This window comes from Erythrolamprus reginae, chromosome 1, assembly GCF_031021105.1.
Source record: "Erythrolamprus reginae isolate rEryReg1 chromosome 1, rEryReg1.hap1, whole genome shotgun sequence".
Lineage (NCBI taxonomy): Eukaryota > Metazoa > Chordata > Lepidosauria > Squamata > Dipsadidae > Erythrolamprus > Erythrolamprus reginae.
In genome coordinates, this window is record NC_091950.1 from 10,910,177 (window position 1) to 10,927,504 (window position 17,328).

Below are 17,328 nucleotides of genomic sequence, written 5' to 3' on the forward strand. Positions count from 1 at the left end.
GCTACAAGGGAGGGGACTTTGCAAGGAGGAAGAGGGGGACTGTGGAGTCCTCGATATTCCCCGAGCTTGGTGGTTTTCCTGTAGACGTTTCGTGACCCAACTAGGTAACTTCACCAGTGCTAAAAGGGGGAGAGGGAATTGTTTTCTGTTTATATACGAGTGCCTTTTACTGCCAATGTTGAGGGTATTGTTTGTTCTGTAGGTGCTTGGTTAGGCTGCTTGTTGTTTGAGATGGCAGCAGCAACCCAATAGGATGTCTGGAGGACAGAAGGGAAAGGGGGGACATGATCGAAACATTTAAATATGTCAAAGGGTTAAATAAGGTTCAGGAGGGAAGTGTTTTTAATAGGAAAGTGAACACAAGAACAAGGGGACACAATCTGAAGTTAGTTGGGGGAAAGATCAAAAGCAACATGAGAAAATATTATTTTACTAAAGAGTAGTAGATGCTTGGAACAAACTTCCAGCAGGCATGGTTGGTAAATCCACAGTCACTGAATTTTAACATGCCTGGGATAAACATAGATCCATCCTAAGATAAAATATAGAAAATACTATAAGGGCAGACTAGATGGACCAGGAGGTCTTTTTCTGCCGTCAGTCTTCTATGTTTCTATGTAAACTAAGACCAAAGCCGGCATTCCGTTCTAGCATTGATGTCTTTACCTAGTAAGGTAATGAAATGTCTTCAAGAAAAGAAAAACAATAAACACATCCCCAGTGAAGTATATATTACCGGGTTTATTATTTGAATAGAATACATTGCACAATGAAGTATGAATTCAAATTATACTGGATACAGGTTATGATCTGCGGAGAACTATAAGATTTATGTTCTTTCTTTTTATTTTGTGAAAACCAATAAATAAAGTTTAAAAAAGAAAAGAAAAACAAAACATAGAGAGCACCAAAGACCCCCAGAGTCCCTTTTCTTCCCTCCACCCCACAGATCCCACTCCCACCTAGCATTGATGATGTTATCTAGTTGGATGATGAAATATCTGCAAGAAAACAACCAAGTTTAGTGTTGTGGCTAGCTCTGGCCCAGCTCCTGCCCCAAGGACTGTGGATGTGGGGGAGACATCCACATGCTGCAGGCCTATTTTGCCCCCCCCCCCCCGGTGGAATCTGCTGATGAAGGCTCCTCTGACCGAGAAGACATGAGTGACAGGGAGGAGGAGAGTGGCAGACAGCTCAGAAGGAGATCAATTATCTAGCTCCTCCTTGGATTCAGAACAAGAGTTAATGATACAGCCACGCATGCGGAGAGCGATGCATAGGCAACAACAACTGAGAGATTATTATCAAAGAAAATGAGGCCACCTGTGGTTGGGTGGGGCTGTGGTCATTAGTGAGGCTGCTATAAAGAGCAGCCTGTGGGTTTGGCCATTGTGGAGGATTATCTGATCGTTGTGTTTCGTGACTGCTTTACTGACTTTGACCTTTGGTGTGCTGATTTTTCCCCGCTTTGAAACTAAACCAGAGCAAAGTGTGTTTCACTTTGTGAAAGAAGGAGGACTGTGAATTGCCTCACAGCTGCAAGCTAAGTATCACAGAACTGATAAGGGACTTGTACAAATTACCAGTTTGTTTGGAGACGAGTGCTCTTTGCTATACCAAAAGAGGGCTTGGTTTAAGTGAATTTTCATTATAAAGAACATTGTTTTGAATTTTCAAACGCGTGTGTGTGTGTGAAATTTGTACCTGTGAATTTTTGGGAGGAGTCTACCAGAGAGCCCGACAGAACAGTTAAGACAGCACCATAATCCGCCTCCTCTCCAGAAACTCTACTCCCTTCTAGCACTGATAATGTAACTTAGTTGGGTCACGAAACGTCTGACCACCAAGGACCTATGGTGGTCCTCCTCTTCTGCTCCTTCTCCACCACGCCACAAAAACCATACTCTCTTCTGGAACTGATGATGTTATGTAGTTGGATTGTTAAATGTAAGGGAAAAAGCAAGCTCCACAGTCCTCCTCTCCATAAATCACTCTCCCTTCTAGTACTGGTGATGTTACCTAGCTGGGTCATGAAACCTCTGTAAGAAAACCTTAGAAAGCTTAGAAAACCCTGAGATGCAAATCTTCTGTTGGCCGATCAACCAACATTTTATATTTCAGGACATTACAGTTGTTTACACATTCCAGGTGAGCGAAGACCTTTTTTTAGGGCCGAGTTCATTTCGGCAGGTTGACAATATATATAATCTCCCAATCTCGGCCACTGAATTTCTCCCGTTTTTTATCATTCAGTGTTTTTGGGTCTACGAAGGGCTTTCCTTCCGCAACCTCACTGTTGGGAGAAAAAGCTTAAAAAGTAGAGGTGGGGGAAATAATTCTCTAACCCAGTGTTTCCCAACCTTGGCAACTTGAAGAAATCTGGACTTCAACTCCCAGAATTCCCCAGGCAGCAAATGCTGGCTGGGGAATTCTGGGAGTTGGAGTCCAGATCTCTTCAAGATGCCAAGGTTGGGAAACACTGCTGTAACCCAGCATCACTGCTTCTCCGATGCACTGCAAGGAGAGTCCAACATGGGTGATACTTCAGCCTGATTGGTTAGAGGCTGAGTTAAATTAGAATAATAATTAGCCCCGCCCTCTTCCTTCATTCAAGCCGGATGACAAACTTGGGTACCAATATTTTTCCCCCCCTCTTAAGAATGGGATTCTAAACATGTTTTTAATTTTCTTTTGTGGCCTGTTCTAAGAAGATCTTGGTAGCCTTTTCTTTTGCTTCTCCAGCCTGTCCTATTTCAGATTATTATTGTTATTATTATTTATTTATTTATCAGTTCATCCATCCTGCCATAGGGTAACTATTGGCCCATTTGCTCAAAATACATCACACCTATTTTCCTGCCCACCGCAACATTTCCAGACAAAGCTGGTAAGGCGAGCTACCCGTAAATCTCTGCTTACATTGTAGAAAATGCAAGTTCCTAATGATGCTATTGGCAAACTAAATCTCTGGACGCCCCTCCAGATTACTTGCCTATCTGTAAAATGGGTGCACTGGCCTACTTGTTAAGAAATCTGGGGGTACTTTGTCTCTTCCCCAGCCAAAGGCTGAGCCAAAAACAGATGGTTTGAAACATTAAAAAGGATCCACTTTGACCCCGTACATTTCCCTTCTCCGATGCACATCAGGGCTTGCAGTTCTGGGTTCAAATTCCTGCCTGGATCCCGGTTTGTGACCTCTGCCTGAGTCCTGGGTCCCCTTCAAAGGGCTGTTTCGTCAGCTGCTGTGTTGGAGGGCAGCATAGACTTGTTCCAAGATATGTCCGAAAGCTTGATCCTTGGGAGTCCTGGACGCTAAGGAGCCCTGAAGAAAAGACAGAAGGTAGAGTTTGTTTAGAATAGAAATAGAAATAATAGAATATTGGACTGAAGAACAGAATAAAATTAGGACTAGAATAGAATAAAGAATAGAATGAAAAGGAATGGAATGGGAATAGAATAAAATAAATGGGATAGAATAGGAATAGAATAGAATAAAATAATGGAATAGAATAGAATAAAGAATGGAATAGAATAGAAAATGGAACAGGAATAGAATAGAGGAGAGAATAAGGAATGGAATAGAATAAAATATAAAATGGAATGGAATAGAATAGAATAGAATAGAGAATGGAATAGAATAGGAATAGAATAGAATAAAGAATGGAATAAATAGGAATAGAATAGAATAATGGAATAGAATAGAATAGAAAATGGAATGGAATAAGAATAGAATAGAATAAGGAATGGAATAGAATAGAATAGAATAGAAAATGGAACAGGAATAGAATAGAGGATAGAATAAGGAATGGAATAGTATAAAATATAAAATGGAATGGAATAGAATAGAATAGAGAATAGAATAAGGAATGGAATAGAATAGAATAGAGAATGGAATGGGAATAGAATAGAATAAATGGGATAGAATAAGGAATAGAATAGAATAGAATAGAGAATGGAATAGAACAGGAATAGAATAGAATAAGGAATAGAATAGAAAATGGAACAGGAATAGAATAGAGGATAGAATAAGGAATGGAATAGAATAGAATATAAAATGGAATGGAATGGAATAGAATAAGGAATAGAATGGAATTAAATAAAATAATAGAATAGAAAATCAGAATAGAATTATGGAATGGAATGGAATTACAGTAGAACAGAACAGAACAGAGCAACAGAATGGATCCTGGGGATGTTCTAGTCGAACCCCACGCTCAGTCAGGAAACCCTATACCTGTGATGGCAAACCTATGGAGCCATATCCGAGGGCATACAAAACACCTTATGTCCGCTCCAGTGCCCATGTGCACACTGTCCAGATTATTTTTGACCTTATTTTCAGCTGTTTTCAATCTCTCCAGGCTTCAGCAAAGCCTCCTGAACCCCGAGGACAGCGAAAAACGGCCCAGCGAGCCAACGTAGAAACTTCTGGTTGTCCTGTTGGGCCTTGTTTCGCCATCCCCAGCTTCAGAAAAGCCACCTGAACCCTGGAGATGGCGAAAAACGACTCAATGGGCCTACCGGATGACCGGAGGTTTTAGTGAGGCTTGTGCGTGTGAATGGGGGAAGCTGTGCGGGCGTGGTGGGCTGGGGGGGGGGGTTGTGCGCTTGTGCCGGGGGAGGGCATTGCCGAAAAAGGTTCGTCATCACTGCCCTACACTACTTCAGACAAATGGTTGTCCAACATCTTCTTAAAAACTTCCAGTGTTTTCAGAAATTGTGAATGCTCCAACACTGGAAATTTTAAAGAAGATGTTGGACAACCACCTGTGTGAAGTGGTGTAGGGTTTCCTGCCTAAGCAGGGGGTTGGACTATAAGACCTCTAGGGTCCCTTCCAACTCTGTTGTTGTTATTTATCAAATTTATTTTCCGCAGATGCCGGAAATTATTTATTTGTTTGTTTATTTATTGGATTTATATATCTCCGAGGACTCAGCTTACAACATATAAAAGAGACAGTAGGTTACAATAAGTAACAATAAATCCAGTTGTACAATAAGTACAATAAATCCAAATAATTAAAATTAGATAGACCAAGGATAGGCAGAGTTGGCTCTTCTATGACTTGTGGACTTCAACTTCCAGAATTCCTGAGCCAATCTTGCTAGCTCAGGAATTCTGGGAGTTGAAGTCCACATGTCATAGAAGAGCCAACTTCGCCTAGCCCTGAGATAGACTAAAATCCCTGGTTATATTAAAACCAATCACACCCGTTCATACAACAACTATACAATCATTTGTTGGCCTGGGGCGAAGGTCCAATGGCCCCAAGCCTGGCAGCATAAATGAGTCTTTAGAGTCTTGCGGAAGGCAGGGAGGGTGGGGGCAGTGGTGAATCTCCGGGTGGAACTGATTCCAGATGACTGGGGCCACCACAGAAAAGGCTCTTCCCCTAAGCGCCACCAAGCGACATTGTCTAGCTGATGGGACGTAGAGAAGGCCGACTGTGGAACCTGCCCGGCCGCTGGGACTCCTACGACAGAAGGCGGTCCCGCAGGTAATCTTTATCCAGGTGTTCCTTACCTTGAGTTTATCCAGGTAGGTTTGCTCCTGGTTCCATGTATCCTGGAACTTCACCATGTCAGGTGCTCCTTTGTAAAACTCCACCAGAAGCATCTGAAAGCAGGTTAGAAAGCGATCAATGGAAGGAAAGACACAATGACCTGCCCTTGTTAGGTGAGTTCCAGATAATCCTCAAGTTACGACTGTTCAGAGTTACGACCAGAGGCAGGGTTCTGTAATTTACCTACCGGTTCGCCAAGCAGCACCAAAAATGGGAATGTGTGCGCACATTTATTTATTTATTAGATTTGTATGCCGCCCCCCCTCTAGACTCGGGGCGGCTCACAACAATAATAACACAATATATAGCAAATCTAACAATTAAAAGTCACTAAAAACCCCTTATTAAAAAGAAAACATACACACGTAAACATACCATGCATAAACTGTATAGGCCCGGGGGAGATGTCTCAGTTCCCCGCATGCCTGGTGGCAGAGGTGGGTTTTAAGAAGTTTACGAAAGACAAGGATGGTGGGGGCAGTTCTAATTTCTGGGGGGAGCTGGTTCCAGAGGGTCGGGGCCACCACAGAGAAGGCTCTTCCCCTGGGTCCCACCAGACGACATTGTTTAGTCGACAGGACCCGGAGAAGGCCAACTCTGTTAGAATTGCCCCCACCCTCCTTGCCTTCCATAAACTCCTTAAAACTCACCTCTGCCGTCAGGCATGGGGGAATTGAGGCATTCCCCCCCTCCCCCGGGACTATACAATTTATATATGGTATGTCTGTGTGAATGGTTTAATAATGGGGCTTTTAAAATGTTTTTTAAAATTTATTAAATTTGTTATGAATTATTTTATTGTATGCTGTGAGCCGCCCCGAGTCTACGGAGAGGGGCGGCATACAAATCTAATTAATAATAATAATAATAATAATAATAATAATAATAAATTAATAATAATAATAATAATAATAATAATAATAATAATAATAATAATATTAGGACTTGGTTCTGAAATTTGGACAGCCAACACCAACACCTCTGTGGTTATGTGATCGAATTTTGGGCAAGGGGGCAAGGTTGAAAGATGAGTTAAATATTAGTAGTAGTAGTAGTAGTATTTATTAGACTTGTAAATCCACGGTGACTGGCGGTTTTCTTGAGAGATGCCACCACACCTGTAAATTTCACTTCCGTGACCCCATAATTTATGAATTAGACTTCTATGCCGCTCTTCTTGAAGCAACTCATAAGCTTTTTTTAACATCAGGATAGTGCGGTGGTTGGGTCATGGTGCCATTAATGACCCCGTGTAAGAGAACGGAGAGAAAGGATACCATTTCGTGGAGAATGTCGTTCGTTAAAAATCCATCCTGGATGTAGGTGACTTCAACCTCCATGGGGATGCCATAGTCATAAGGTCTTTGCTGCAGGAAGAAAACAAAAAAGGGAGTGAGAAGGGGAGGAGAGGAAAGGAAAGGAAGAAAAGGGAAAGAAAGAAAAATAGAGAGAGAGAGAGAGAGAAAAGAAAGAGAAAGAAAAAGAAAGAAAAGAGAAAAAGAAAGAAAGAGAAAAAGAAAGAAATGTAGGAAGGAAGGAAGGGTGCAAGGAAAAAAGGAAGAAAGAAAGAAAGAAAGAAAGGAACAAAAGAAAGAAAGAAATGTAGGAAGGAAGGAAGGGTGGAAAGAAGAAAGGAAGAAAGAAAGAAAGAAAGAGGGAGGGAGGAAGGAAGGAAGGAAAGAAAGAAGGAAGGAAGGAAGGAAGGAAGGAAGGAAGAAATGTAGGAAGGAAGGAAGGGTGGAAGGAAGAAAGGAAGGAAGGAACAAAAGAAAGAAAGAAATGTAGGAAGGAAGGAAGGAATGGTGGAAGGAAGAAAGGAAGGAAGGAAGGAAGAAAGAAAGAAACAGGGAGGGAGGAAGGAAGGAAGGAAGAAAGAAATGTAAGAAGGAGAGAGGGAGGAAGGAAGGAATGAAATTTTTAATCCTTGTCTTCTTTATTAAAACTTCACTGGTTTTTTTGGACATGTGCATACAATGAAAATTATCCGGAAGAAGATTTGAGCACTGCTTGTGCACAACCCTTGTCTGCTTTAATTAAATTAAATTTTAATTTAATTAAATGCTTTAATTTTAATTAAATTAAAATTTAATTAATTAATTAATTAATTCAATAGATGTCTATGGTTTCCCAACTCACACACATGGTGAATCTGAGAGGCATACATACAGCATTGCAATTCCACAATAGAAAATGTCCAGGAATCCTCACACTCTTACAGGGAGCCCTTGACTTAAGACCACAGCGAGGACCAGAACTTCACTTATTTCTGCTTGTTCAATGAGTCACACCCTATTTTATGACCATTTTGCCACAGTCCTTAAGCAAAGTCTGGCATCCCGGTCTTTCTTTGACATGAACTCTAGCAGAAGTGCTGATCATACAAGGCCACAAAATAGATCATAGTCTAGAACCATGGCCTTAGAATCACGGAATCAGCCATTAGAATCATAGAGATCTAGAATCATAGTCATAGAATCGTAGTTTCAGAGCCATAGAATCATTGTCATAGGATAATGTCTAGAATAATAGATTCATAGAATCATAGCCATAGAATCACAGAATCATAGCGTTCTGGAATCATATTCATAGAATCATAGATTCATAGAATCATAGCCATAGAATCACAGAATCATAATCATAGAATCATATTCTGGAATCATAGCATCATAGTCTAGAATCATAGATTCAAAGAATCATACCCATAGAATCACAGAATCATAGTCATAGAATCCTAGAGTTCTAGAAACATAGTCTAGAATCATGGATTCATCGAATCAGAGTCTAGAATCATGGATTCATCGAATCAGAGTCTAGAATCATGGATTCATCGAATCGTAGTCTAGAATCATGGATTCATCGAATCAGAGTCTAGAATCATGGATTCATCGAATCAGAGCCTAGAATCATGGATTCATCGAATCAGAGTCTAGAATCATGGATTCATCGAATCAGAGTCTAGAATCATGGATTCATCGAATCAGAGTCTAGAATCATGGATTCATCGAATCAGAGTCTAGAATCATGGATTCATCGAATCGTAGTCTAGAATCATGGATTCATCGAATCAGAGTCTAGAATCATGGATGCATCGAATCAGAGTCTAGAATCATGGATTCATCGAATCGTGGTCTAGAATAATAGAATCATACCCATAGAATCACAGTCATAGAACCAGATTCATAGAATCATAGCCAATCACAGAATCAGAGTCAGAATCAGTCTAGAATCATAGTCATAGATTCTTAGAATCAGCCAATCACAGAATCAGTCTAGAACCATAGAATCATAGAATCATAGCCAGTCACAGAATCATATTCTATAATCATGGTAATAAACCATAGAATCATAGAACCATATAGAATCAGATGGCTGGGAAGGACCTTGGATCCAACCCCCTGCCTAAGACTGGAGACCTTGTCTTATTGCATCTTGAACAAATGAGATTTTTTGTTCTTCATTTTTTCCCCCCAAGACCTTGAAGACTTCCCTACAATTTCCAAACTGTCTGCTACTCTTTCTAAATCTGTTAAACATCCATACGGCATATTTCAAGCAGAAAGAGGCTCGTTCTCCCAGTTAACTGGTCCTCCCAGTTAAAATCCTTCAAGGCTGCCAGTATGACCTGGACAATTCTTGTTGGCCGGGATGTTCAAACTTACCTCCGGAGGTGGCATAACCCAGAAGGGGGAGATTTTGGACTCCACGCCTTGATTGCCATGGTAGTAAGGACCTGGGACGGGAAAAGAGAAATACTTGGATGAGCAGTCAGAAGTTTCAAGCCCCATTGGGGATTGCAAACCCTGCCTTCTTCCTTGGTCCCATGGGTGGCGAAAGAAAGAAAGGTCTTAAGCATAAAACGTATCAGGAAAGACTTCATGAACTCCGTCTGTATAGTCTGGAGGACAGAAGGGGAAGGGGGGACATGATCGAAACATTTAAATATGTGAAAGGGTTAAATAAGGTCCAGGAGGGAAGTGTTTTTAATAGGAAAGTGAACCCAAGAACAAGGGGGCACGATCTGAGGTTAGTTGGGGGAAAGATCAGAAGCAACGTGAGAAAATATTATTTGACTGAAAGAATAGTAGATGCTTGGAACAAACTTCCAGCAGACGTGGTTGGTAAATCCACAGGAACTGAATTTAAACATGCCTGGGATAAACATAGATCCATCCTAAGATAAAATACAGGAAATAGCATAAGGGCAGACTGGATGGACCAGGAGGTCTTTTTCTGCCGTCAGTCTTCTATGTTTCTATGTAAGATTGACGGCAGAAAAAGACCTCCTGGTCCATCCAGTCTGCCCTTATGCTATTTCCTGTATTTTATCTTAGGATGGATCTATGTTTATCCCAGGCATGTTTAAATTCAGTTCCTGTGGATTTACCGACCACGCCTGCTGGAAGTTTGTTCCAAGTATCTACTACTCTTTTAGTGAAATAATATTTTCTCACGTTGCTTCTGAGCTTTCCCCCAACTAACTTCAGATTGCGTCCCCTTGTTCTTGTTCTCAAGAACAAGAGATAGTTCTCAACTATTTATTTATTTATTTATTTGTTTGTTTATTTAATTAATTAATTTTTGTGCCGCCCTTCTCCTTAGACTCAAGGCGGCTTACAACATGTTAGCAATAGCGAATTTTTAACAGAGCCAGCCTATTGCCCCCACAATTTTACCCACCTCGGAAGGATGGGAGGCTGAGTCAACCTTGAGCCGATGATGAGATTTGAACCGTTGACCTACAGATCTACAGTCAGTTTCAGTGGCCTGCAGTACTGCACTCTACCTGCTGCGCCACCCTGGCTCTATACTAGCCTGACTATTGTCAGAATCTAGGCCCGTGTTGGCATGCAGAGCCATGTCTGAGGTCATGCGTGGTGGTGCCCTATATCACTTCCAGCAGGCATGTGCGCCCTGGCCAGCTGGTTTTGGGCCTTCCGGAGTGCAAGGGAGAACTACCGCAAATGAGCGCCAAGCAGGGCTGGAAGCTGTTGCTGGTTCCCTGGAGCTTCAGCTGGTAATCCATCTGCATGTCGATGTCTTGCAAAGAGGGCAGGGGGTGGCTAAACGGGTGGCTGTGGTACCAGCCCACCAGCGACAGACCTCGCAGGAAGAGGTTTTGGCATATCTGGAAAGGAGAAAGAAGATTCTGGGTAAAATAATAATAACAACAACTATTATTATTATTATTATTATTATTATTATTATTATTATTATTGTCAATACAACACAGCAAACGAGATCACTATACTAGATTTCGTATTTCATTATTATTATTATTATTATTATTATTATTATTATTATTATTATTATTATTACTATTATTATTACTATTATTATTACTATTATTATTATTATTATTATCATTAATTAGATTTGTATGCCGCCCTTCCCTGAAGACTCGGGGCGGCTCACAGAATGCAATAAACAACACGACAACAAATCTAATTAATTAAAAATTACTACTAAAATCCCATACAGTAATACGTCGTCTTACGAACCTAATTGGTTCCAGTGGGAGGTTCGTAAGACGAAAGGTTCGTAAGACGAAACATTGTTTCCCATAGGAAACAATGTAAAGTCAATTAATCCGTGCAACCAAACCCCCCCCCCCCCCCCGCAAAAAAACGCTGCCGCCCGGCTGTCACCTATTAAAACAGCCGGGGGGCTTCCCAGCAGCCTCCGAACGCCAAACCCGGAAGTTCGGGTTTGGCGTTCGTAACACGAAAAAAGTTCGTAAGAAGAGGCAAATTTTTTCTGAACCGTTTGGAGGCTGCTGGGAAGCTGCGTGGCTGTTTTAAAAGGTGACAGCCGGGCTGGGGGGCTTCCCAGCAGCCTCCGAACGCCAAACCCGGAAGTTCTGGTTTGGCGTTCGTAAGACGAAAAAAGTTCATAAGAAGATGCAAATTTTTCCTGAACCCCGGGTTCGTATCTTGAGTTGTTCGTAAGACGAGGGGTTCGTATCTTGAGGTACCACTGTATACCGTAGTACCTCGTGATGCGAACCCCTCGTCATACGAACTTTTCGAGATACAAACTCGGGGTTTGGAATTTTTTTGCCTCTTCTTATGAACTTTTTTTGCTTTATGAACCCGCCGCCGCGAATGCCGAACCCAGAATTTTGGCAAAAGTTTGGGTCCGGCGTTCGGGAGGCTGCCAAGAAGCGCCGCCGCCCGACTGTCACCTTCCGAAACAGCTGGGGGGCTTCTCAGTGTTCTCCCGAATGCCGAACCCGAAAGTTCAGCAAAAGTTTGGGTTCAGCATTTGGGTTTGGGAAGCCACCAAGAAGCACCGCCACCCGGCTGTCACCTTCCAAAACAGCTGGGGGCTTCTCGGCGTTTTCCTGAACGCCAAACCCAGAGGTTCGGCAAAAATTCAGGTTCGGTGTTCGGGTTTGGGAGAACGCCGAAAAGTGCTGCCGCCCAGCTGTCACCTTTGCAGAAGAGCTGTGGAGCTGTTGGTCAGTCGGGAGGCTCAAACGGAGGTGGGGAATCCCAATAGGGAATTCCAGGGGCGGAGCTTTGACGTCATGGAGACGTCCTTCCTGGCCGGCTGAAACGTGGATTCCACGTTTCAAGCATAAGCACCAAGACAAATTCCTTGTGTGTCCAATCACATTTGGCCAATAAAGAATTCTCTACCTAGTTCATCTTTCTGCTATTATCCCTTCCCATTATGCTAAACTGTAGTTCATCCACATCACATGTTTATGTTCTGGGAGTGTGCTGAAGTTCAGAAATTCTGGAAGGGAGTGCAGAATGAAATAAACAAGATGTTAAACATTAAGTGGATAATTACAAAAGAAATAGCGGTATTAGTTAAACAAAGAGAACTGAGAGATTTTAAAGAAATAAAAACTGCAGCATTGGAAAGCGCTCAAGCGGTAGTGGTATTGGGTTGGAAAGAGGCTAAAAAAATGGACATTACAGAATTGGTACTGGTGCATGGTGGATCACACTCACTTTGAAATTATGGAAATAAGATTAAACAACTTTAATGAAAACAAACTGGAGAAACTGATGGAACGATGGGACAAGGTGAAAGATTCTATGTTAAGTAAAATTTGCAACAAAAAGAAACTCAAATCACTCTTTGAATTGTAAATAAATGCAAATCAGAGCTGAGGAAATTACAGAATATATACTCGTAAATAATTGAACCCCCCAATTGGTGGTGGGGAATGTATGTTTAGTCGGGTGATGGGACACATGCACAGAACACTGTTGTATGCTGTTTGTATTGCGTTATGTATGTGCAAAACCCAATAAAATATATATTTTTTTAAAAACACATCACATGTTTAACTCAATACATGAACCCATTTTTCTTGACCCATAAAAAATAATCCAGACTCCTGAGACTGATGGATTTACTGGGCCACAAAACAATCAATCAAGCTTCCACCCTGAACCCATTGTGTTTTAATTGATCGGATGACTTCTGTTTGTGTGAGCACAGCCACCGTTCAATAAAATTTTGACCCGCAAAAGAAGAACACAACAGTCTGGCATGAATACGAGGACTGTTTTTGCAGTGTTCACCCCCTTTCTGTGACTTTTGAAATCAACTACAGGTAATCCTCCACTTACAACGGTTCATTTAGTGACGGTTCAAAGTGACAACGGCGTTGGAAAAAATGTTGCAATTTTTTGCAACCATTCGAAGTTACAATGGTATTAAGGAAAAGTACGATTCGGTCCTCACGCTCACAACCACTCCAGTGTTCCCATACTCACATGATCGCAATCTGGGGTCTAAGATCACACTTAGAATAGAACAGAATTCTTCATTATTATTATTATTATTATTATTATTATTATTATTATTATAGTTGTTGTTGTTGCCGTCCCGAGTCTGCGGAGAGGGGCAGCATACAAATCTAATAAATAATAATAATAATAATAATAATGATGATGATGATGTTGCAGTTGTTGTTGTTGTTATTATTATTATTATTATTATTATTATTATTATTATTATTAATTAGACTTGTATGCCACCCTTCTCCAAAGAATCCCAACATTACTGCATTTTTTGGAGGATAAGATCAGTGATGGGCTCCTATGGGTATGGTCCGCGGAGTCCGCGGAGAGGGGCGGCATACAAATCTAAATAATAAATAAATAATAAATAAATGGTCAGGTATACAGAACCAGTAAAAAGAAATTGGTCAGATATGCAGAACCGACGGACTTTCTGTCCCTTCTGGGCTCTGGGTCTGTTTTTCCCATCACAGTAAATGAGGTTGAATGTGTATAGTTTTAGAAGAGCTGTGCCTTACTGAACAAGCACATCGCTTTAACGATGGATTTTCAGGTCCCAATTGTGGTCGCAAGCTGAGGACCACCTATACCAGTGATGGCGAACCTATGGCACGGGTGCCACAGGTGGCACGCGGAGCCATATCTGCTGGCACGCAAGCCATTGTCCTAGCTCAGCTCCAACATGCATGTCTATGCCGGTCAGCTGATTTTTGGCTCACACAGAGGCTCTGGGAGGGCGTTTTGGGCTTCCAGAGAGCCTCCGGGAGGGTGGCAGAGAGCGTTTTTAACCTGCTCCAGCTCCAGGGAAGCCTTTGGAGCCTGAGGAAGGCGAAACACGAGCCTATAGACAGCCTATAGCCTATAATACTATAGAGGGATATAGCATTGCTTCCAGCTGTATGGATTCAGCTCCAGTGATCTTAGAAGCTGATGTCTTAGAAGAACTTGAACAATTAAAGATAAATAAGGCAATGGGTCCAGATGACATCCACCCCAGAGTTCTTAAAGAACTCAGATCTGTCATTGCTACCCCCCTGACTGATTTGTTTAACCAATCCTTGTTAACAGGAGAAGTTCCTGAGGATTGGAGAATGGCCAGTGTTGTGCCTATTCACAAGAAGGGCAGTAGAGAAGAAGCTGGTAACTACAGGCCAGTTAGCTTGACATCAGTTGTAGTTAAAATGATGGAGACTCTACTCAAAAAGAGGATAAATCAGCACCTAAAAACAATAACTTATTGGACCCAAATCAGCATGGCTTTACTGAAGGCAAATCATGTCAGACTAATCTCATTGATTTCTTTGACTATGTCACAAAGGTGTTGGATGAAGGTGGTGCCGTGGATATTGCCTACCTGGACTTCAGCAAAGCCTTTGATACGGTTCCACATAAAGAGCTGATAGATAAATTAGTGAAGATTGGACTTAATCCCTGGATAGTTCAGTGGATCTCAAGCTGGCTGAAGCATAGACATCAGAGAGTTATTGTTAATGGCGAGTATTCTGAGCAGAGTCAGGTTACAAGCGGTGTGCCACAAGGGTCTGTTCTGGGTCCTATTCTTTTTAATATGTTTGTGAGTGACATAGGGGAAGGTTTGGTAACTGAATGTAAACATGCCTGGGATAAACATATATCCATCCTAAGATAAAATACAGGAAATAGTATAAGGGCAGACTAGATGGACCATGAGGTCTTTTTCTGCCGTCAGTCTTCTATGTTTCTATGTTTCTACTGGTCCCACCAGAAATTGGGAAACAGGCCATTTCCAGCCTCCAGAGGGCCTCCAGGGGATGAGAGAAGCTGTTTTCATCCTCCCCAGGCATTGAATTATGGGTGTGGCCACTCACGCATGCGCGATAGCGCTCATGCAGGCTCTTTCAGCACCCAAGGAAAAAAAGTTCGCCATCACTGACCTATACACTATTTCGAATTACACTTTGCGATAAAGACAACTGGGAATTGCTCTAGCAGTGCCTCAAAACCGGAAGTGATCTTTCTGGCTGGTCTTTCTGGGGGTCCAAGGAGATCCCTTCCCGTTTCCACTTATCGCCTCACCTCTTCTTCGACAATGGCTGCCAATTCCCCGTCTCCAAGTCGCGACCGGCAAGGAAAGGCCCGCAGCACCGTCAGCACTGCAACACAACACAGCAGAACACAACAAGGTTATGGTTAAACAAGGATCGATCCCATACACCATTTTGTTAATTTTCAACGTTATACATCAATCAAGGTCAAAATTAAGATATATATAGAGCAGGGGTTTCCAAACTTGGCAACTTTAAGGCCTGTGGACTTCTGGGAGCTTTAAATTCACAAGAGAATTCTGGGAGTTGAAGTCCACAAAGGAATTCTGGGAGTTGAAGTCCACAAGGGAATTCTGGGAGTTGAAATCCAAAAGGGAATTTTGGGAGTTGAAGTCCACAAGAGAATACTAGGAGTTGAAGTCCACAAGGGAATTCTGGGAGTTGAAGTCCACAAGGGAATTCTGGGAGTTGAAGTCCACAAGGGAATTCTGGGAGTTGAAGTCCAAAAGGGAATTCTGGGAGTTGAAGTCCAAAAGGGAATTTTGGGAGCTGAAGTCCACAAGGGAATTCTGGGAGCTGAAGTCCACAAGGGAATTCTGGGAATTGAAGTCCACAAGGGAATTCTGGGAGTTGAAGTCCACAAGGGAATTCTGGGAGTTGAAGTCCACAAGGGAATTCTGGGAGCTGAACACCACAAATCTTCAAGTTGCCAACCTTGGAGTCCTCAACTTACAACCAGTTAGGGCCAGAATTTGCATTGCTGAGCAAGATGGTTGTTAAGTGACTCATAGATGTTTTACCTCTTTTTTTGCCGTAGTTGTTAAGTGAATCACTGCAGTTGTTAAGTAAATTGCACGGCCGTTAAATGAATCTGGATTCCTTCACTGTTCTTGCTTGTCAGGAGCTGCTTGGAGGGTTCACAGGACCCCGGGATACCCCAACTAGCTTATATAGATGTCAGTTGCCAAGTGTCCAAATTTTAATCACAGGACACAATGGGGATGTACGGTTGTAAGTAGGAGGACTGGTTGTAAGTCGCTTTTTTCAGTTTGTAAATTGGAACATTCGCTAAGCAAAAGTTGCCTTTCTAAGCTTATTATAATTAGTGTTTCTCAGCCTTCAATACTTTAAAGATGGGTGGACTTCAACTCCCAGAATTCCCCAGCCAGCATACTGACTGAAGAATTCTGGGATTTGAAGTCCAGCCATCTTCAAGCATACTGGCTGAAGAATTCTGGGATTTGAAGTCCATCCATCTTAAAGCATGTTGGCGGAAGAATTCTGGGATTTGAAGTCCATCCATCTTAAAGCATGTTGGCTGAAGAATTCTGGGATTTGAAGTCCATCCATCTTAAAGCATGTTGGCTGAAGAATTCTGGGATTTGAAGTCCAGCCATCTTAAAGCATGTTGGCTGAAGAATTCTGCGATTTGAAGTCCATCCATCTTAAAGCATGTTGGCTGAAGAATTCTGCGATTTGAAGTCCAGCCATCTTAAAGCATGTTGGCTGAAGAATTCTGCGATTTGAAGTCCATCCATCTTAAAGCATACTGGCTGAAGAATTCTGGGATTTGAAGTCCATCCATCTTAAAGCATGTTGGCTGAAGAATTCTGCGATTTGAAGTCCATCCATCTTAAAGCATATTGGCTGAAGAATTCTGGGATTTGAAGTCCAGCCACCTTAAACTTGGCAAGATTGGGAAACACTGTATAACTTATCATTATATGTTCTCCACAATATGATATTCTGTGTTGGGATACCAGGAAGGAAATTACCACTTTTTATATGGTTTAGAAACGATTTAAGTAATTCGCTGCCTTGCAGATATCAGCCCAAATATAAATAAAATGGCTTTTTATATTGCTCTTAAAACAAGACATCAGTCACTGCTGATGTAACTGCACTGATTGTGGTACCACACAGTCATTTTATTTATTCCAAGGACAATGGACCGATTGTGGGGTTTATTTTATTTACCAA

General features: G+C 41.9%; 1 protein-coding gene across 1 annotated transcript in view; it reads right to left on the reverse strand.

Moving 5' to 3' along the window:
* Positions 1–2,651: 2,651 nt before the first annotated feature.
* MPND (MPN domain containing) overlaps positions 2,652–17,328 on the reverse strand; it is a 36,108-nt gene continuing 21,431 nt past the window's right edge. Inside the window, exons 8-13 of the mRNA XM_070744505.1 lie at positions 15,380–15,456; positions 10,521–10,689; positions 9,224–9,294; positions 6,842–6,931; positions 5,525–5,617; positions 2,652–3,322 (exon numbers count right to left, since the gene is read on the reverse strand). Coding sequence (XP_070600606.1) covers positions 3,236–3,322; positions 5,525–5,617; positions 6,842–6,931; positions 9,224–9,294; positions 10,521–10,689; positions 15,380–15,456 — 587 coding nt within the window. The 3' untranslated portion in view covers positions 2,652–3,235. The remainder of the gene's footprint in view (positions 3,323–5,524; positions 5,618–6,841; positions 6,932–9,223; positions 9,295–10,520; positions 10,690–15,379; positions 15,457–17,328) is intronic.